At 38.0% G+C, this 22,560-nt stretch overlaps 1 protein-coding gene and 1 long non-coding RNA gene across 9 annotated transcripts; one reads left to right on the top strand and one right to left on the bottom strand.

The window, feature by feature from the left end:
• Positions 1–179: 179 nt before the first annotated feature.
• Positions 180–22,560, top strand: LOC124298717 (glycosylphosphatidylinositol anchor biosynthesis protein 11-like). Of its 8 annotated transcripts, none has more exons than XR_006906872.1 (5): positions 273–781; positions 5,522–5,605; positions 5,712–5,787; positions 5,871–5,936; positions 6,290–6,341. XR_006906872.1 is itself a non-coding variant. In XM_046751104.1 (4 exons), exon 4 carries the CDS (start codon positions 21,587–21,589, stop codon positions 22,361–22,363), a length of 777 nt encoding a protein of 258 aa, XP_046607060.1. In that variant the 5' UTR covers positions 180–781; positions 20,242–20,354; positions 20,738–20,807; positions 21,333–21,586; the 3' UTR covers positions 22,364–22,560. The 8 variants fall into 8 exon arrangements, 3 of the variants coding, with proteins under 3 accessions (XP_046607060.1, XP_046607075.1, XP_046607069.1); XR_006906873.1 differs by lacking the exon at positions 273–781 and adding an exon at positions 1,501–1,602; XR_006906869.1 differs by lacking the exons at positions 273–781; positions 5,522–5,605; positions 5,712–5,787; positions 5,871–5,936; positions 6,290–6,341 and adding exons at positions 1,704–2,081; positions 2,645–2,882; positions 20,242–20,354; positions 20,738–20,807; positions 21,333–21,578.
• On the bottom strand, positions 16,134–17,035 carry LOC124298736 (uncharacterized). Its single transcript, XR_006906874.1, has 4 exons — positions 16,870–17,035; positions 16,688–16,763; positions 16,539–16,604; positions 16,134–16,185 (listed from the first exon to the last, which is right to left on the bottom strand). It is a non-coding gene; the product is annotated as an uncharacterized LOC124298736 (long non-coding RNA).

Below are 22,560 nucleotides of genomic sequence, written 5' to 3'. Positions count from 1 at the left end.
ACTAATAGGCGCGGCAGTCAATACAGGACGCTACCATTACCTCGACGCTTTCAGCTCCTTTTCGCTACCTTTCGCGTCTTTCGCTACTCTTTCGCCTGTGCTAGAAAAATCGACCTACTCATGTGCAATTGCGTTGATTGAAGATATTGCAATCATGGTGTCCAGCGGAAAATCCGTAACAAATTCGAGGACATTTCCAGGACCTCAAGGACTTCCTGGACCACTGGGCGCCATGAGTCAATATATTTCGATCAGCCGGTGCAAATATCCGCCCAATATGGAACGTTTTTATACATCTTTAGATAACGCAATAGTGTTAGGTTCACAAAGACGCAAATGCGAATTATGTGCTAATTTACATTGATTGGTTTTGCTATTTTGTACACCGATTAACCATGTGAATGGATCGTGCTTAAACAACATGAAAACAGAAAAATCAAATCACATCTCGATGCTACCGCCATCAGCGGTAGAACCAAGTAGTAGACAGCTTATTCATACATCTTCTCCTGTATTTATCACTCATGTGCATAGTTCACAATCCAACTATTTCTTTAGTTGTCGCGTGACAGTTGAGGTTATGTTCGAAGCCTATTAACTTCATTTGATTCCCGGTGAAAAATTTGACTGTTTAGAAGTTTATTGATGTCCGCATTGATCGCATTGACGTCAGTCGTGTGATTAAAATAACAGATATGTTTCATCTATTGCAATCTTCAAGGAATAATTTATTGAAATTACATCTACGGTTCATACATTTTTAATCAACTTGTCTGTAAACGTAAGTATGTAGTAGTATTAATGTTTTCCTGCAGTTTTAATTGCAGATAATACGGTGTGTAACCATTGTAGAAATTAAAAATTTGCACGCCACTGTACTCACCTATTCTTCGCGCCTAATCTTAAAATAGTTCGACATATACTCGTCAATGTAGGTGCTTTGGGAATTAAAGGCAACTCTAATGATTTTAGGTTTGGCAAATACTGCTATGTTGGACGAAGACTATTTACCCAAACAACGATTGCTGGTGTTTTATTGCTTTTTTACTTGTATCTACTTTCCGGGGATACTGATTTTGCTGAAATTCAATGACAACATATACAATGTGGGAACCTACAAGTTTATCCCCATTCTTATAATACTGATGTTTGCAGAGGTGACGAAACTGTCATTCTCGCTACTGCAAACGGATCTACCAACTTTGTCCAAAATCGATTCAAAGTCGATAACAAAGGCGAGAAAATCATGGAGCAAACGATTCAAGGATATATTCAAGTTTCTGTTATCATCAGTTGTAATGGCGCTTATTTATTATATAATTGTCATTCTCTTCGGATGCCCATTCTTGACACATCATGAGGAAACTATTATGCTCACCCTCACACTGACAAGCCTAACCTTAATACCAGCTAGCCTTCACTTGGGTGTTGACGAATCCATAGCACTCTTGACTGGAGCTCCCTTACAGTCTAGTAATGTTCTTGTCGAAGCTGTCAAGAGAAATATACAGGCTACTCTACTTGGCACTTGGCTTGGTGCCACAGTAATTCCTCTGGATTGGAATAGACCCTGGCAAGCCTGGCCTATTCCATGCATTACAGGTGCTCTCATTGGATATATGATTGCCCATTTTTTCACACTCATTAAAATGGTGCCCTTTTTACCAAAGAAGAAAAATCACTATAGTAATAATATCAAATAATAATTGAAGTCTTATCATTATTTCAAGATTTATGAATAGAAATGATTTAATTGACATTTACAATAAATATTTTTCATTCCAAACATCGATTACCAAGTAGATTGAGTTCCTTTATGACTTTTTGAGAAATTTCTATGGAAACGTCATAATTATTTTTCTTACATTAGATAAGACATATTTCTATATTTTAGATGCTTTTTAAAAATAAATTATTCTTAATGGCCAAATAACTGATAGATTGCTAATTATCATAACTTCACCCGACTAGACACCTGCATTCAAATATCTACCAGCGATATAACTGTTCGATATGTCAATTTCAAGTGACTTGATAGTACTGCTGCGAGTAGCTCTCTGGATTAAAATTTACTGTAAATGGTAATTAACTTGAATTTAACGATTGTACATTTTCGAATAATAAATCATTTATGCTAGATCAACGCATCATGCTTTAGGTGGAACTGACGTGTGTACTCAATCACAATTGCATGTTCAAATAAAACCATTCCGTAAACTTAACAGAACTCACAAATGAGATACGTTGTGCACACAAGATGGAAAAAAAATGTCCAGGGAAGTCCACTAGAAATTTTTCGGATGATTTAACCATTTTTTGTTTTTATTTGTTACTAAGTCTAAAAGAAAGTACTAAGTACAAATTAAATGTTGATATTATAATTTGAATGTTAAAATGACAACAGTTTGTGTCATAGTTACTAACAGATGTAATAACCGATACGAGCATAAAGTGGACCTGCTGGGCCATTGTCTTTAGTTAGATTCTTCTAACAGTGTATGATACTGCCTGATGAGTTAATTTCTTCATTGAGTAATGAAACTTGAGTTTCTGAACCCATGTATCATGCATAGTATAATTACTGCTGTTGATTGTTCATACACAATCGTGTATCCTATGTTCATATCACAATATTATTGCTCAGGAATCGTCAACATAGGCGAAGTTTGTCAAACGTCTCAGACTGGACGACTCCTTGAGTACTACACCATAGTCTGATGTTTGGAAACCCAACATATATCAGTAATTCTACGATGGCCTATATGTCTTTTCTGGATTCTTCAGAGTCTAACTGGTCAATTGGCGGTATTTTATATCTATTCTGGTAGGAAAACTTTTTAGCTTGGATAACGTAAACAAAAAATCGGACAAGTTTTCATGCTGTGAGTAATACTTTTAGAATGCACCACATATACGTGATCTTGCGCAAGAGAAATCAATAGCGCGCCGTAGCTATGCGCTGCGAGCAACATATCAAAAGTTACAGCTCGAAAACGAATTATTCATTTCGAGATGGAATTCTATTCGACACGCGCTCGATGTATTCCATAACATTAATATTCATAATTATTCCAACAACATTTTATTTTCTCTCTCGATCTTGAGTTTTTGTTGGCATAAAATCGAAAAGCTGTTTTAGCTAGTCGCAAGTGAAGTATCTACGTTGGGTAGAGAAGCAGAATTGTTTTACGAAAAGTGTTCGTATGGAAAAAAATTCGAGTAACTGTAATACATCACGGATGCGCTAATTTTGATCGAGATGAAATGGATGTTCCGTACATGAAACAGTATTAAACGCAGTGTCCTGACTTGAAGACGTAAAAAGGTGATGGCCGGCGATTTTTTTTATTTTTTTTTTTTTTTGATTGAGAGAGAAAGAACGGAGCTCCTTGATACTTCGAGTGTATTTTAATACACATTTGAAAAGTACGAGCAAAAATTTTTATCATCCGTCGCAGAACGACAGCGTCATTACCTGACCCGTTAATTGAAGAATATATCTTTAGTCAACGGCTAACCATCGAAGGGCCTGGCCGCGTGAGTCTGGAATAGGCACGAAAGATAAAGTGCCTATTTCTCGTATGAAATGTAAAAACTAAAATCATTATACATCATATCATATCATCATACATCATACATCATACATGATCATCCATCATACATCATATCATACATACTATTGAAGTTCGAAATCCAAGTTTGCATGTAGGATATTCGGATGTTCAGAAAGTGACGTCACCGAAATTTTTTTTTTTCTTGACATCTCCATCTATATAGACGAAATTCAGCTAGCCGGATTCCTCAGTCCGGAAACAACCGCGCAGTAGAGCGGACGTATGAAAATCGCGCTCCGCAACTTTCGAATACCGTTCTCTACCTCCTGCATCCTGCGTTCCGGGTCCGCTTTCTCGTGCAACTCGAGTTCCAGGACAAGCGCTTCGTGGTTTCTATGCTGCAGGTTCGCTACCTGATGCAACTCGAGTTCCAGAACAAGCGCTCCGTAGTTTCTGCGCTCGAGGTCCACTACCTGGTGGAACTGGACTTCCAGGACAAGCGTTCCATGGTTCCAGCGGTCCAGGTCCGCTACCTGGTGAAACTTGACTTCCAGGACAAGCGCTTCGTGGTTCCTGTGGAGCAGGTACAATACCTGGTGGAACTCGACTTCCAGAACAAGCGTTCCATGGTTCCAGCGGTCCAGGTCCGCTACCTGGTGCAACTCGAGTTCCAGAACAAGCGCTCCGTAGTTCTGACTGTCCGGGTCCTTGACCTGATGACTTTTGACCTTACGGATTATTTTCAAGTTTACAAGTTTGATTATTGGGAACGTCATGTTCTTTACTATCAAACCAATATTCATGCTTCATATAACATGTTGAATCGAACCCAAAAACCGAACGACCAGGATCAACAAATTGTAATTGATGAGTGGTACATGACAATACCGTCGTTCCATTGTAGCTAAAATTGCTGTGCGTAGTGTTTCAAAGCTGTCAGCACTTAGCTGATTGTTCTGTGGTATTTTTTCACGAAATTTATTGTCATAAAATCACAATACGTTATACCTACGTGCATGTGTGAACGTGATTTGTAGCATTATGTAGAAAAAATTTTACGGGCAGATTCGGTTTGCGTCACATGCACAAAAACAGTGTTAGTTCTGTATACTGTGAAGCAAATACCAGAACTTTTTGGGGAGTGATCGTGCCCCAGTCACCCCTAAAACTATGTCATCTGGTAAAACACTGACAACGAGGAAGCGAGCGTACGAGCACAAAAACCAGTTACACTAGGCATCCGACCCCGAGCAAGCTTTGGCGACAAAACTTACGCACTCCATTTTTCTTCCCAATTCGAGATTCCAGTAGCGAGGCGCTTCAATGGCCAGCTCATCACTTCGCCATTTTACGACAATTGATGACATGAAAATTTTTTTGGTAGTTTCCAAATGTGTTAGTTATCTCTCATTAGAAAATAAATAGACGACAATGAACGTTTCGCTTAAGAATGATCGTATTTGATTGATTTGAAGGAAAATATGCGTACTTTTCTCGATCTTTCATATGGTAGCATTTAAAGAACCCGGTTTCCACTTTGAACCGACACGAAAGATATTTTTTTTCCATTATCTGATTTTATTATTCACCTTTTTTCGGCGTTACTTGAATATTTAGTTATATAATTATTGATTGCTTTCAGTTTTCAACCATTTGTATACCATAATAATATAAATGCAATAATTATGATCAACTATTTTCATGTAAACCAATAACAAAAAGCTATGTGACTATTTGTGCACGGTGAGTATAACATTTTCATAATATTTAATGGTAATTGTGATTCTGTTTATCTAAACGTTTTTAAACTTGTAATGTTTATAAAAAATTATTCCAATCTATTTTTGGCGCAAGCCCAAATTTTCTCATAATCTTCTTGGTAAAATGTGTTTATGAAAAAATTATATTAATCCTTACACAATATTTTTGATGTGTTCTAATACTGGAAATATTTGTTACTATTCCAGGTATAACACGAGGTGGTTAGCGGTCGTCGTTGGAGGTGGTTTGAGGTGGTTACGGGATGGTTGCGGGTGATCGAGGATTCCAAGGTAGGCATCTTAGATTTACGAGCAACGTCTGATTAGTACTTTGTCAATCTTGTTAGACCTATGAGATACGTTCCTAATAAGACAAAAATATATTGAAAATTTACAGTATTTGACAAAAGTGATACCTTATCACATGAACAGTGGCCCACCTGATAATCAAGCTTTACAAATCCTCATTAAAAGTAAGTTTTACACGTTCTTGGTCACAGTACCAACAATTACTTAATGACTTCAGTCGAAATTAATAATATGTTTTTGTTTTCAGTATTAAAGGCTATTAATGAGGATAATCCAACGGTGCCCACATTATTAACGGACTACGTATTGAATGGTGGGTTGATTTCTTTCACCTGGTCTTGAATCCGTGCGAGATAAACACTTGTAAATTTCACGGTCCAGTTATTATCATGAGGTTGAAGTTCGTAATGTTATTCAGGCGATGAATTTTTAGAAAAACTTGGAATACAACTTCGGGGTTGTCTGAAAATAAGTAAACCGTAATAAACCAAATAGTAATCATATCAAGTTATCAGTAATAAGCAATTGCCGGTAAAGTATTAGCTTACTTTTGTAAGTATTTATGAATATAGCCTCTATGAATATTCATTGTTGGTATATAAGGTCTGGCAACGTACCTACTTTCTGTAAGAGACGTTGAAGATTTTTAACATAATTATGTTTCAGTTCTGTGCCCCACCTAGTGATCCACTAGTACATATCCTCCGACGTGACAACGCTGTGCTACGTATAAAGACGAAAAGATTTATTAAGATGCAAATTGTTCCTCTCTTCTTGCCATTGTGCTTTCAGCCATTGTTGTGCTGTGTGTTTAAAATTTAGGACAGTATATAATATAGAATAACAGGTACAGCTACGAATATAGCACTACAATAAATCTTATAGAAATGAGCTCTCATTGAGATTTCTCTGTATTTATAACTCGACAAGAGAAGGCAAAAATCAATGTAATGCCATCTGTAAAGTAATTTGACTCGTGTTTGCACAACGAGAACTCGTTGGGCATTTTGCGGTGAATTTTGAAAAATCTTTGTACAAGAAATTAAATAACTATAAAAATGGATAAAAAATATTATTTCTAATTGTGAATGTAGCTAATACAGCTTTAACCGTATATTGATTATGTGAATGATCTATTGTGACAAGATCGGAATTATAAATAGATAAGCTCTCTAAATACTATTTTCTAGTCTATTAATTTATATCATGTACGTGTAAATGTATATTTCTTCAGTTTATACAATCACTGCACTAGGATTACCCTTGCCACGTTTTATGGTGCGCTTGTGTAATTTGTATATTATTAACCTTACGTTTTACTGTATTTGCGACAAGTTGTGAGTGTGTCAAATTTCTTGGCAATTATTTATGTACATGTATGTGTATATATGTATATGTATACTTATGCATGTGTATATACATATATACACATTTTTAAAACTAGATTTTTACAATGAACACAGAGGTTTTAGTATATTCACATACGGATTTCTGTGTACAGGTATACTTGAACTGAAATATCCTTATCTCTAACACGGAGTACTTCGTAATTCGCATTTGTTCTTGTAACCCAATGTCCTACATACACGATGGCAAAAATCGAGATCCAACTTAACTGAGTCTCAAAGCCCTGTTGACATAAAAGCAGCTATTTGATAGAAATTATAGTTTATAGTTTACACAGCCCATTGCATGATATTTCATTATAAATACGTATGTTTCAATGTATTTAGGAATAATTTATCAAATGTACAGAGGTCATGTGCAAATAATAAATGAATTCGACCGCAGTTTGATGTATTCATTAGAGCTTTAACAATAAATTTAAGCTTTGTTACTTCTTTTATTTTATTATGGATAATCAAAAACATTTCCGACTATTCGTGCTGTGGAAGCATGGGGATTAAACCAAATGTAGCAAAAGATTAGAAACAGTGTAAGTAGAATACGGGTATTTTTCTAATAATGCAAACACGTTCCGCTAGCTTAGTTTCGACATATCTAGAATACTACGCCTTGCGAACTAGCTTTCCAGACAGAGATAAATGATGAATTTTAAGGACTGTATTATCGTTGTTGAATACTCTATGTCTCATGGGAAACGAAAATCTGTAACGATATAATTGATGCACCGGATCATCGTCGACTTTAACATTTGAAATGTCCTACCATTTCCGAACACCTCCAACTATCCTATTTACCTATATTACTAGATTAGCTATGATATGAAAAGAGAAGAATTATTCATTTCGAAATGGGATTCTATTCGACACGCGCTCGATGTATCCCATAACATTAATATTCATAATTATTCCAACAACTTTTCATTTGCTCTCTCGAACTTGAATTTTCATAGGCATAGAATCGAAACGCTGTTTTAGCTGGTCGCAAGTGAAGTATCTGCGTTGGGTGGAGGAGCAGAATTGTTTTTCGTGAAGTATTCGGATGGAAAAAAATTCAGAGTAACTGCAATACATCACGGATGCGCTAATTTTGATTAAGATGAAATGGATTCTCCGTACATGAGACAGTATTTAACGCAGCGTAGTGATTTAAAGACCTAAGAAGGTGACAGGAAGAGAAGGAACGAGGCTTCTTAACACTTCGAGTGTATTTTAACACACATTTGAAAGGTACGAGTAAAGATTTTCATCATCCAACTGTCGCAGAACGGCAGCGTTATCAGCTGAGCCGTTAACTGAAGGATGTATCTTCAGTCAACGGCTGACCATCGAAGGGCCTGGCCGCTTGAGTCTGGAATCGGCAGGAGAGATAAAGTGCGTATTGCTTGTATGAAATGTGAAAACTAAAATCATTATACATCGTATCATATCATCATACATCGTACATCATACATCATACATCATACATCATCATACATAGTATCAAAGTTCGAAACCAGAGTTTGGATGTCGGATGTTCAGAAAGTGACGTCACCAATTTAAAATCAGCCAGCCGAATTCCTCAGTCGGGAAACAACCGCGCAGTAGAGCGGACGGATGAGAGTCGCGCTCCGCAAATTTCGAGTACCGGGTTCTCAACCTCTCGGATCCCGCGCTTCGGGTCCGCTACGATTTCGAGTACCGGGTTCTCAACCTCCCGGATCTACAATAAATTATTTCAATTCGTTTTTCGCGCAAGCCGAAATTCAGTAGCTGTCAGTCCGCTCATAAAATTTCTCGACTTCCACGATAAGCGCTCCGTAGTTCCTGGTTCACGTTTACAATAAATTATTTCAATTCGTTTTTCGCGCAAGCCGAAATTCAGTAGCTGTCAGTCCGCTAATAAAATTTCTCGACTTCCACGATAAGCGCTCCGTAGTTCCTGGTTCACGTTTACAATAAATTATTTCAATTCGTTTTTCGCGCAAGCCGAAATTCAGTAGCTGTCAGTCCGCTAACAAAATTTCTCGACTTCTAGGATAAGCGCTCCGTGGTTCCTGGTTCACGTTTACAATAAATTATTTCAATTCGTTTTTCGCGCAAGCCGAAATTCAGTAGCTGTCAGTCCGCTAATAAAATTTCTCGACTTCCACGATAAGCGCTCCGTAGTTCCTGGTTCACGTTTACAATAAATTATTTCAATTCGTTTTTCGCGCAAGCCGAAATTCAGTAGCTGTCAGTCCGCTAATAAAATTTCTCGACTTCCACGATAAGCGCTCCGTAGTTCCTGGTTCACGTTTACAATAAATTATTTCGATTCGTTTTTCGCGCAAGCCCATATTCAGTAGCTGTCAGTCCGCTAACAAAATTTCTCGACTTCTAGGATAAGCGCTCCGTGGTTCCTGGTTCACGTTTACAATAAATTATTTCAATTCGTTTTTCGCGCAAGCCGAAATTCAGTAGCTGTCAGTCCGCTAATAAAATTTCTCGACTTCCACGATAAGCGCTCCGTAGTTCCTGGTTCACGTTTACAATAAATTATTTCAATTCGTTTTTCGCGCAAGCCGAAATTCAGTAGCTGTCAGTCCACTAATAAAATTTCTCGACTTCCACGATAAGCGCTCCGTAGTTCCTGGTTCACGTTTACAATAAATTATTTCAATTCGTTTTTCGCGCAAGCCGAAATTCAGTAGCTGTCAGTCCGCTAATAAAATTTCTCGACTTCCACGATAAGCGCTCCGTAGTTCCTGGTTCACGTTTACAATAAATTATTTCAATTCGTTTTTCGCGCAAGCCCATATTCAGTAGCTGTCAGTCCGCTAACAAAATTTCTCGACTTCTAGGATAAGCGCTCCGTGGTTCCTGGTTCACGTTTACAATAAATTATTTCAATTCGTTTTTCGCGCAAGCCGAAATTCAGTAACTGTCAGTCCGCTAATAAAATTTCTCGACTTCCACGATAAGCGCTCCGTAGTTCCTGGTTCACGTTTACAATAAATTATTTCAATTCGTTTTTCGCGCAAGCCGAAATTCAGTAGCTGTCAGTCCGCTAATAAAATTTCTCGACTTCCACGATAAGCGCTCCGTAGTTCCTGGTTCACGTTTACAATAAATTATTTCAATTCGTTTTTCGCGCAAGCCGAAATTCAGTAGCTGTCAGTCCGCTAATAAAATTTCTCGACTTCCACGATAAGCGCTCCGTAGTTCCTGGTTCACGTTTACAATAAATTATTTCAATTCGTTTTTCGCGCAAGCCGAAATTCAGTAGCTGTCAGTCCGCTAATAAAATTTCTCGACTTCCACGATAAGCGCTCCGTAGTTCCTGGTTCACGTTTACAATAAATTATTTCAATTCGTTTTTCGCGCAAGCCGAAATTCAGTAGCTGTCAGTCCGCTAATAAAATTTCTCGACTTCCACGATAAGCGCTCCGTAGTTCCTGGTTCACGTTTACAATAAATTATTTCAATTCGTTTTTCGCGCAAGCCGAAATTCAGTAGCTGTCAGTCCGCTAATAAAATTTCTCGACTTCCACGATAAGCGCTCCGTAGTTCCTGGTTCACGTTTACAATAAATTATTTCAATTCGTTTTTCGCGCAAGCCGAAATTCAGTAGCTGTCAGTCCGCTAATAAAATTTCTCGACTTCCAGGATAAGTGCTCCGTGGTTCCTGGTTCATGTTTACAATAAATTATTTCAATTCGTTTTCCGCGCAAGCCCAAATTCAATAGCTGTCAGTACGCTAATAAAATTTCTATAACTTTATAATCTTCTCATAATCTTTCTGGTAGATTATATCGATCAAAAAATTATATCAAACCTTACACATTATTTTTGATTTGTTCTCACGCTGAAAATATTTATTAGTATTCGGGGTATAACTCGAGGTGGTTGAAGGTGGTCGGAGGTGGACGAGGAGGAGTACGAGGAGGACGAGGATTTGTGCTGGGTGAGTAAAACACTTTTATAATATTTGATGGCAATTATAATTATATTTCATCTGAAATATTACAAACTTGTCACGTTTACAATAAATTATTTCAATTCATTTTTCGTGCAAGCACATATTCAGTAGCTATGAATAATCTTATACAATTTATTATATTATTAATTAATTAATAATATTCTTATAATATTTAATGGCAATTGTAATTATATTTCATCTGAAATATTACAAACTTATCACGTTTACAATAAATTATTCCAATTCATTTTTCGTGCAAGCACATATTCAGTAGCTATGAATAATCTTGCACAAATTATTATATTATTAATTAATTGATTAAATACATTAATCCTTACACAATATTTTCGATGTCTTCCTATACTAAAAATATTCATTACTATTCCAGGTATTACCCGAGGTGGTCGGAGGTGGACGAGGAGGAGGACGAGGTGGACGAGGAGGAGGCGGGGTGGGTCGTGGGAGAGGACCTCTCCTCTCCTCAGAGGAGAGGAGGGGGAGGGGCAGGGAAGGGGGAGTGGTGGGCGGGGAGGGGGAAGGGACGGGAAGGGGGGGGAGGGCGACGGGGAGGGGGGGGGCGGGGAGAGGGAAGGGGAGGGGGGGCGGGAGGGGGGCGGGCGGGCGGGAGAGGGAGGGAGGGAGGGAGGGAGAGAGGGAGGGCGGGAGGGAGGGGGGGCGCAGGGGGGGGGGTGTACTGCTCTATTAACTCTAACGGGCTCGCATCGACATCCGTCCTCCACTCTCTCTCTCCCTCCCGCCCTCCCTCCCTCCCTCCCTCCCTCCCTCCCTCTCCCGTCCGCCCGCCCCCCTCCCGCCCCCCCTCCCCGGCCCTACCCGTCCCTCTCCCCCCCCCTCCCCCCCCCCCCCCCCCCTTCCCGTCCCTTCCCCCTCCCCGCCCACCACTCCCCCTTCCCTGCCCCTCCCCCTCCTCTCCTCTGAGGAGAGGAGAGGTCCTCTCCCACGACCCACCCCGCCTCCTCCTCGTCCACCTCGTCCTCCTCCTCGTCCACCTGGTCCTCCTCCTCGTCCAGCTCGTCCTCCTCCTCGTCCACCTCCGACCACCTCGGGTAATACCTGGAATAGTAATGAATATTTTTAGTATAGGAGGACATCGAAAATATTGTGTAAGGATTAATGTATTTAATCAATTAATTAATAATATAATAATTTGTACAAGATTGTTCATAGCTACTGAATATGTGCTTGCACGAAAAATGAATTGAAATAATTTATTGTAAACGTGATAAGTTTGTAATATTTCAGATGAAATATAATTACAATTGCCATTAAATATTATAAGAATATTATTAATTAATTAATAATATAATAAATTGTATAAGATTATTCATAGCTACTGAATATGTGCTTGCACGAAAAATGAATTGAAATAATTTATTGTAAACGTGACAAGTTTGTAATATTTCAGATGAAATATAATTATGATTGCCATCAAATATTATAAAAGTGTTTTACTCACCCAGCACAAATCCTCGTCCTCCTCGTACTCCTCCTCGTCCACCTCCGACCACCTTCAACCACCTCGAGTTATACCCCGAATACTAATAAATATTTTCAGCGTGAGAACAAATCAAAAATAATGTGTAAGGTTTGATATAATTTTTTGATCGATATAATCTACCAGAAAGATTATGAGAAGATTATAAAGTTATAGAAATTTTATTAGCGTACTGACAGCTATTGAATTTGGGCTTGCGCGGAAAACGAATTGAAATAATTTATTGTAAACGTGAACCAGGAACTACGGAGCGCTTATCGTGGAAGTCGAGAAATCTTATTAGCGGACTGACAGCTACTGAATTTCGGCTTGCGCGAAAAACGAATTGAAATAATTTATTGTAAACGTGAACCAGGAACTACGGAGCGCTTATCGTGGAAGTCGAGAAATTTTATTAGCGGACTGACAGCTACTGAATTTCGGCTTGCGCGAAAAACGAATTGAAATAATTTATTGTAAACGTGAACCAGGAACTACGGAGCGCTTATCGTGGAAGTCGAGAAATTTTATTAGCGGACTGACAGCTACTGAATTTCGGCTTGCGCGAAAAACGAATTGAAATAATTTATTGTAAACGTGAACCAGGAACCACGGAGCGCTTATCCTAGAAGTCGAGAAATTTTGTTAGCGGACTGACAGCTACTGAATATGGGCTTGCGCGAAAAACGAATTGAAATAATTTATTGTAAACGTGAACCAGGAACCACGGAGCGCTTATCCTAGAAGTCGAGAAATTTTGTTAGCGGACTGACAGCTACTGAATATGGGCTTGCGCGAAAAACGAATTGAAATAATTTATTGTAAACGTGAACCAGGAACCACGGAGCGCTTATCGTGGAAGTCGAGAAATTTTATTAGCGGACTGACAGCTACTGAATTTCGGCTTGCGCGAAAAACGAATTGAAATAATTTATTGTAAACGTGAACCAGGAACCACGGAGCGCTTATCCTAGAAGTCGAGAAATTTTGTTAGCGGACTGACAGCTACTGAATATGGGCTTGCGCGAAAAACGAATTGAAATAATTTTAGCGTAAACGTGAACCAGGAACTACGGAGCGCTTATCGTGGAAGTCGAGAAATTTTATTAGCGGACTGACAGCTACTGAATTTCGGCTTGCGCGAAAAACGAATTGAAATAATTTATTGTAAACGTGAACCAGGAACTACGGAGCGCTTATCGTGGAAGTCGAGAAATTTTATTAGCGGACTGACAGCTACTGAATTTCGGCTTGCGCGAAAAACGAATTGAAATAATTTATTGTAGATCCGGGAGGTTGAGAACCCGGTACTCGAAATCGTAGCGGACCCGAAGCGCGGGATCCGAGAGGTTGAGAACCCGGTACTCGAAATTTGCGGAGCGCGACTCTCATCCGTCCGCTCTACTGCGCGGTTGTTTCCCGACTGAGGAATTCGGCTGGCTGATTTTAAATTGGTGACGTCACTTTCTGAACATCCGACATCCAAACTCTGGTTTCGAACTTTGATACTATGTATGATGATGTATGATGTATGATGTATGATGTACGATGTATGATGATATGATACGATGTATAATGATTTTAGTTTTCACATTTCATACAAGCAATACGCACTTTATCTCTCCTGCCGATTCCAGACTCAAGCGGCCAGGCCCTTCGATGGTCAGCCGTTGACTGAAGATACATCCTTCAGTTAACGGCTCAGCTGATAACGCTGCCGTTCTGCGACAGTTGGATGATGAAAATCTTTACTCGTACCTTTCAAATGTGTGTTAAAATACACTCGAAGTGTTAAGAAGCCTCGTTCCTTCTCTTCCTGTCACCTTCTTAGGTCTTTAAATCACTACGCTGCGTTAAATACTGTCTCATGTACGGAGAATCCATTTCATCTTAATCAAAATTAGCGCATCCGTGATGTATTGCAGTTACTCTGAATTTTTTTCCATCCGAATACTTCACGAAAAACAATTCTGCTCCTCCACCCAACGCAGATACTTCACTTGCGACCAGCTAAAACAGCGTTTCGATTCTATGCCTATGAAAATTCAAGTTCGAGAGAGCAAATGAAAAGTTGTTGGAATAATTATGAATATTAATGTTATGGGATACATCGAGCGCGTGTCGAATAGAATCCCATTTCGAAATGAATAATTCTTCTCTTTTCATATCATAGCTAATCTAGTAATATAGGTAAATAGGATAGTTGGAGGTGTTCGGAAATGGTAGGACATTTCAAATGTTAAAGTCGACGATGATCCGGTGCATCAATTATATCGTTACAGATTTTCGTTTCCCATGAGACATAGAGTATTCAACAACGATAATACAGTCCTTAAAATTCATCATTTATCTCTGTCTGGAAAGCTAGTTCGCAAGGCGTAGTATTCTAGATATGTCGAAACTAAGCTAGCGGAACGTGTTTGCATTATTAGAAAAATACCCGTATTCTACTTACACTGTTTCTAATCTTTTGCTACATTTGGTTTAATCCCCATGCTTCCACAGCACGAATAGTCGGAAATGTTTTTGATTATCCATAATAAAATAAAAGAAGTAACAAAGCTTAAATTTATTGTTAAAGCTCTAATGAATACATCAAACTGCGGTCGAATTCATTTATTATTTGCACATGACCTCTGTACATTTGATAAATTATTCCTAAATACATTGAAACATACGTATTTATAATGAAATATCATGCAATGGGCTGTGTAAACTATAAACTATAATTTCTATCAAATAGCTGCTTTTATGTCAACAGGGCTTTGAGACTCAGTTAAGTTGGATCTCGATTTTTGCCATCGTGTATGTAGGACATTGGGTTACAAGAACAAATGCGAATTACGAAGTACTCCGTGTTAGAGATAAGGATATTTCAGTTCAAGTATACCTGTACACAGAAATCCGTATGTGAATATACTAAAACCTCTGTGTTCATTGTAAAAATCTAGTTTTAAAAATGTGTATATATGTATATACACATGCATAAGTATACATATACATATATACACATACATGTACATAAATAATTGCCAAGAAATTTGACACACTCACAACTTGTCGCAAATACAGTAAAACGTAAGGTTAATAATATACAAATTACACAAGCGCACCATAAAACGTGGCAAGGGTAATCCTAGTGCAGTGATTGTATAAACTGAAGAAATATACATTTACACGTACATGATATAAATAATAGACTAGAAAATAGTATTTAGAGAGCTTATCTATTTATAATTCCGATCTTGTCACAATAGATCATTCACATAATCAATATACGGTTAAAGCTGTATTAGCTACATTCACAATTAGAAATAATATTTTTTATCCATTTTTATAGTTATTTAATTTCTTGTACAAAGATTTTTCAAAATTCACCGCAAAATGCCCAACGAGTTCTCGTTGTGCAAACACGAGTCAAATTACTTTACAGATGGCATTACATTGATTTTTGCCTTCTCTTGTCGAGTTATAAATACAGAGAAATCTCAATGAGAGCTCATTTCTATAAGATTTATTGTAGTGCTATATTCGTAGCTGTACCTGTTATTCTATATTATATACTGTCCTAAATTTTAAACACACAGCACAACAATGGCTGAAAGCACAATGGCAAGAAGAGAGGAACAATTTGCATCTTAATAAATCTTTTCGTCTTTATACGTAGCACAGCGTTGTCACGTCGGAGGATATGTACTAGTGGATCACTAGGTGGGGCACAGAACTGAAACATAATTATGTTAAAAATCTTCAACGTCTCTTACAGAAAGTAGGTACGTTGCCAGACCTTATATACCAACAATGAATATTCATAGAGGCTATATTCATAAATACTTACAAAAGTAAGCTAATACTTTACCGGCAATTGCTTATTACTGATAACTTGATATGATTACTATTTGGTTTATTACGGTTTACTTATTTTCAGACAACCCCGAAGTTGTATTCCAAGTTTTTCTAAAAATTCATCGCCTGAATAACATTACGAACTTCAACCTCATGATAATAACTGGACCGTGAAATTTACAAGTGTTTATCTCGCACGGATTCAAGACCAGGTGAAAGAAATCAACCCACCATTCAATACGTAGTCCGTTAATAATGTGGGCACCGTTGGATTATCCTCATTAATAGCCTTTAATACTGAAAACAAAAACATATTATTAATTTCGACTGAAGTCATTAAGTAATTGTTGGTACTGTGACCAAGAACGTGTAAAACTTACTTTTAATGAGGATTTGTAAAGCTTGATTATCAGGTGGGCCACTGTTCATGTGATAAGGTATCACTTTTGTCAAATACTGTAAATTTTCAATATATTTTTGTCTTATTAGGAACGTATCTCATAGGTCTAACAAGATTGACAAAGTACTAATCAGACGTTGCTCGTAAATCTAAGATGCCTACCTTGGAATCCTCGATCACCCGCAACCATCCCGTAACCACCTCAAACCACCTCCAACGACGACCGCTAACCACCTCGTGTTATACCTGGAATAGTAACAAATATTTCCAGTATTAGAACACATCAAAAATATTGTGTAAGGATTAATATAATTTTTTCATAAACACATTTTACCAAGAAGATTATGAGAAAATTTGGGCTTGCGCCAAAAATAGATTGGAATAATTTTTTATAAACATTACAAGTTTAAAAACGTTTAGATAAACAGAATCACAATTACCATTAAATATTATGAAAATGTTATACTCACCGTGCAAAAATCGTCGTCCTCCTCGTCCACGATGTTCTCCTTGTCTTCCTGTTTCTCCTCCTCGTCCACCTCCGACCACCTCCAACCACCGTCAACCACATTCAACAACCACCGATAACCACCTCGGGTTAAGCCTGGAATAATAATAAATATTTTCAGTATAAGAACACATCAAAAACATTCTGTAAGGATTAATATAATCAATTAATATGTAATAAAGTTCATCAATGCATTTGAAGCTACCGAATATGTGCTTGCGCGAAAAATGAATTCAAATAATTTATTGTAAACGTGACAATAACACAAATGCCATCAAATATTATAACAATGTTTTACTCACCGAGCACAAATCCTCGTCCTCCTCGTCCACCTCCGACCACCTCCAACGACTACCGTTAACCACCTTGGGTTAAACGACGGATACCAATGAATATTTTCAGTATCAGAATACACCAAAAATATTGTGTAAGGATTATTATAATATTTTTATCTTTTTATTTCACCAAGGAGATTATCATAAATTTATAAGAACTTGTAGAAATTTCATTTGCGGATTGACAGCTACTGAATTTGGGCTTGCGCGAAAAATGAATCGAAATAATTCATTGTAAACATGAAACAGGAAGGACGGAGCACTTGTACTGGGAGTCGAGTTTCACCAGGTACTGGACTTTGAGCGCAGAAACTACGAAGCGCTTGTTCTGGAAGTCGAGTTCCACCAAGTATTGTACGAACCACGAAGCTCTTGTCCTGGAAGTCAAGTTTCACCAGGTAGTGGACCTGGACCGCTGGAACCATGGAACGCTTGTCCTGGAACTCGAGTTGCACGAGAAAGCGGACCCGGAACGCAGGATGCAGGTGGTAGAGAACCCGGTATTCGAAATTTTCGGAGCGCGAATTTCGTACGTCCGCTCTACTGCGCGGTTGTTTCCGGACTGAGGAATCCGGCTAGCTGAGTTTTGTCTATATAGATGGAGACGTCAAGAAAAAAAAATTTTTCGGTGACGTCACTTTCTGAACATCCGAATATCCTACATGCAAACTTGGATTTCGAACTTCAATAGTATGTTTGATATGATGTATGATGGATGATCATGTATGATGTATGATGTATGATGATATGATATGATGTATAATGATTTTAGTTTTTACGTTTCATACGAGAAATAGGCACTTTATCTTTCCTGCCGATTCCAGACTCAAGCGGCCAGGCCCTTCGATGGTCAGCCGTTGACTGAAGATATATCCTTCAGTTAACGGGTCAGCTGATAACGCTGCCGCTCTGCGACAGTTGGATGATAAAAATTTTTGCTCGTACCTTTCAAATGTGTATTAAAATACACTCGAAATTTTAAGAAGCTTAGTTCATTCTCTCCCCAACTAAAAAAAAAAATCGCCGGCAATCACCTTTTTACGTCTTGAAGCCAGGACACTGCGTTAAATACTGTTTCATATACGAAGCATCCATTTCATCTCGATCAAAATTAGCGCATCCGTGATTTATTACAGTTACTCCGAATTTTTTTCTTACCCAACGTAGATAGTTCACTTACGACTAGTTAAAATAACGTTTCCATGCTATGCCTATGAAAATTCAAGATCGAGAGAGCAAATGGAATACATCGAGCGCGTGTCGAATAGAATCCCATTTCGAAATGAACAATTCTTTTGTTATCATATCATAGCCGTATCATTGTATGTAATCTAGTTTTTCTCCTGGAAAATTACAAAATTTATAGTATGCATCATGTATTAATCGCATATATTAATATCGTACATGGACCGTATATACGTATATGTATACTTTTAGGTCTCTGTACCATTATTGCATCTGATCTATCATTATTCATGATCCATGTATACATTCTTCTCTCCGGTAGCCATACCTTATTTAAATCACCGTTTTGCTACAAATTCTGGACGGAATTTAAACTCATTATTAATTTCTTGCGTCGCCGACAAGTCGGTTAGTACACACAGGCCAAGTATTGGCTTGGGCTCACCATTGCGAAGACTGTGTTACTCGGAAGGTGAATGCAGCCAGCATCATGTCGAAATCGGTAATTCTCTGATGTTCTGCAATAAGTTCTCAACTCTATCGTTGGCACATCTCAGGAAGCGCAAGCGCACGACGATTCTCGGTCGTCACACCAAAACCCATTAGGGCAACTGTCTTTATATTCTTTAGTCAACGAGTTTTTGACATTTTTTGCTAGTGCTTTCTTTATCGTAATTTATCTGCTGTTGGTCCTACGCTCTTTTCGCTGCTTTTTCTGAGTTTTTGGTGGTCCAATTAGTCAGAAAAGTGTCGTACAAATCGAATTTGCGACCAAAAATTTTTGTTAAAAAAATAAGCAAAAAGGTGATGCTAACCCCTTTGTATTTTTGGCGAAAATTTTTGCGAGTTTGAACAATGCTGGAATAAATTTTTTGTGGCACTATTTCGACGTAAGTTTGCGAAAGAAATCGATTGGGCGCAATCTCAATGCGCTGCGATTAACGTATCAAAGGATGTATTCAAAAAACGACAAGTTTTCGTGTTTATTTTTCTGCTGTTCCTCCCACGCTCTCTTTACTGCGTTTATTGAGTTTCGAATATGCTGCGAGCAGCGGATCAAAAGTTCCGGCCGAAAAACGGAAAAATTTCTTTGTATTCCGTCACGGATTCACTCCACGACGTTCTAAATGTTTTTTGTCGGCTTTCTCATGGTTCAAATAGTCTCAGACGAGTGTCCTTCGCAACGATTGTAGGTGGAACAATTTCCGGCCTCAAAAATCCCAACAAAGCAAGGCTAACCCTTTTAATTTTTTTCGGTCTCAATTCATCCCATCTCGAATAATGCTAGAATGAATTTGTTCGCACCATCCTTGGTTTTACGTTGTGAACGTGGGTGTACAAAACGCTGGTTAGGGAGAAACGTGGTATGCAACAATGCAACCTTCATGTTTTATTATATCGTTGTCTTGATGTTCGTTTGCTGTCTTCACTGTTATTGATTTATTACTCGCATAAAATTCAGACATCGAAACACATATCTATTTTCCAAATTTTCTGTAAACGCAGTGTGCCTACAAGTAAAGATCGTCTGAAAAACAAGTATTTCTATCACTCGCTTACTGAGGGTCCTTTGCGGAGTCTTGATTACTTTTCAACTCCTCTGCTTGCCGACAAAACTGGTGAGTTTCAGATTATTCATCATTTCTCATGAAATAGACTCACGTCCATCCTGTACCAGATTGGCTGACTCATTGTTAGTTATCAATTCTTCGGAAGCAAAACTCTTCCAGGCACATTTACCGTCAATCACAATACTGTTTCCGAGGATTGGTCAGAAGTAGTATTTGAAAAATTTAAATTTTGATTACGTATAAGAGAACTGTTTTTTTAGAGCGATGCCGTTCTTTTTTCCTTAAAACAACACGAATATACCATATTCTATTATGTACCAAGATGACCAGAAATATTTTCAAATATGGTCACTGCTGCAAAAATTTCGATTCAAGCCATTTCGAAAATCATTTGTCAGATTTTAATACTTTGTTTCTTCTACGTGGTGTAGAATTTCAAGCTGACGAAACTCAGATTCCTGGAGCACAACTTTATTCATCCGGAGTACACGAGTAAGGAAGGTCAGTAGTATCAAAGCTTGCTAATGTCAGCAGGAGTGACGTAACTATCAATAATCGCAAATACATAAAAGGAATTATGAGAACTTTTAATTATTTCTTCCCATTTCGAAATATATAGCCTGAATTTTTGAAGTCAAGCCACTATTACAAACACCATGATCTGTTTTGGCGAGGGAAACAGGGCGAATGATTTTAGAAGCAAAGCTTCTAATTGTAGATGAACAAAAATTCGCGCTAGAGTATGAATCAATTAGTAAAGTGACAATTAATAATTTTAATGAACAGAAAAAAGCGCTGTGCCTATAATCAATATTTTAGTTGGTTTTTTTTTTTTTTTTTTTTCGGACATCTGGTATGGGAACCAAGGTGTATAAAAAATTGAATACGTTCTCTATTATGTCTGCGTAAAGGGTTCACAAAACCATATTTCACTTTCATGGAAAAATCGTGAAAAACTGACTCATGTGCATTGAACAAGTGTTTAGTCATGATACCGTGTCTAATAGTGTTATTTATTTATTACAGGGGAGTTACGTCGTTGCCGTCGGTTTGACAACAGAAAGGTTGATCGACAGCGCAAAGGAGCTACGGGACAAGTGCGTTACTGCTTGAATGAATTTGATTTATGGCATATTTTTTATTTCTGATGTCGGAAGAAGACATCACTTATGATAGATAATACTAGAGTGAATGAACGCAATTCAATACCAATCAAATTTGATAAATCGTTCAAGCGAATTGTTTGAGTCAGCAGATATTTTTGCTATAGCCGTTGAACGATGGCTGCGATTCCCGAGGCGGTAATTAGATTCTTTGAAGCCGTAAAATCTAACGACATTGAAAAAGTCGTCGGATTGTTGAAAAGTAAAGAAGTTGACGTGAACGCGGTAGACGTCACGTCAGATAATCAAACAGCCGTGCATATAGCTGCATTTCGCGGATATGAAAAAATGTTGCGGATACTTGTCGACGAATACAATGCGGATGTTAATATTGCTGATAAAATGGGGGAAATACCGTTGCAAATTGCGTGTGATAAATATAATGTAAAAATTGCCAAGTATCTGATAGAGAAGAATTCGAATTTTCCGGAATATGCCGAATCCTATTTAAATGACAAGTTAGTCGATGAATTGTTCGAAGCAGCCGAAGCGAATGATGTACAAAAAGTAACTGAACTTATAAAAAATAAGAGCGTGGATGTCAATTCTGTAGACAAAGGTAATTACAATAGGACGATCTTGCATATCGCCGTTATGAAGGGGTACGAGGAGCTGGCTCGTTTACTTGTTGACGAATTCAATGCCGATACCGATTATGAGGATGAAATAGGCGATACCGCGAAAAATATGGCCATAGATTACAAACATGCGAATCTAGCTGAATTACTGGCGAGAAGCAATAGCAAAGAGTTGAAATTGGACGCGGAAGTTAGTCAGTCGGATTCTAATTCACAGTTGTGCAAAAAACCGAAGCATAGTCATCCGACCGCCGAACCTGATAAACCATTCAAATCCTCAATTACGTCCGAACAATCTTACAGTACCGGTCAGTAAATGTTAAATACGGTAACGTTCAGGCATTACCGATACCATTTTAAAATGCGCTGTTCGATACGTTACATTTGGAAATTAGCAATCAATGGTCTGAAAGATATTTTAAGATAAACATTATATTATTATAGATGCGAAGTCCAATTTTATTTGGAATCACCCGAACGAAAACTATACTATTGTCAAGCTAAACCTACTTA

This window comes from Neodiprion virginianus, chromosome 1, assembly GCF_021901495.1.
Source record: "Neodiprion virginianus isolate iyNeoVirg1 chromosome 1, iyNeoVirg1.1, whole genome shotgun sequence".
NCBI lineage: Eukaryota > Metazoa > Arthropoda > Insecta > Hymenoptera > Diprionidae > Neodiprion > Neodiprion virginianus.
This window is presented reverse-complemented; position numbering and strand designations above follow the sequence as displayed.

What these genes read in the sequence shown, in the direction of transcription:
- LOC124298717 (XM_046751104.1), top strand. Translation starts at nt 21,587, where the DNA reads ATGGCTGCGATTCCCGAGGCGGTAATTAGATTCTTTGAAGCCGTAAAA.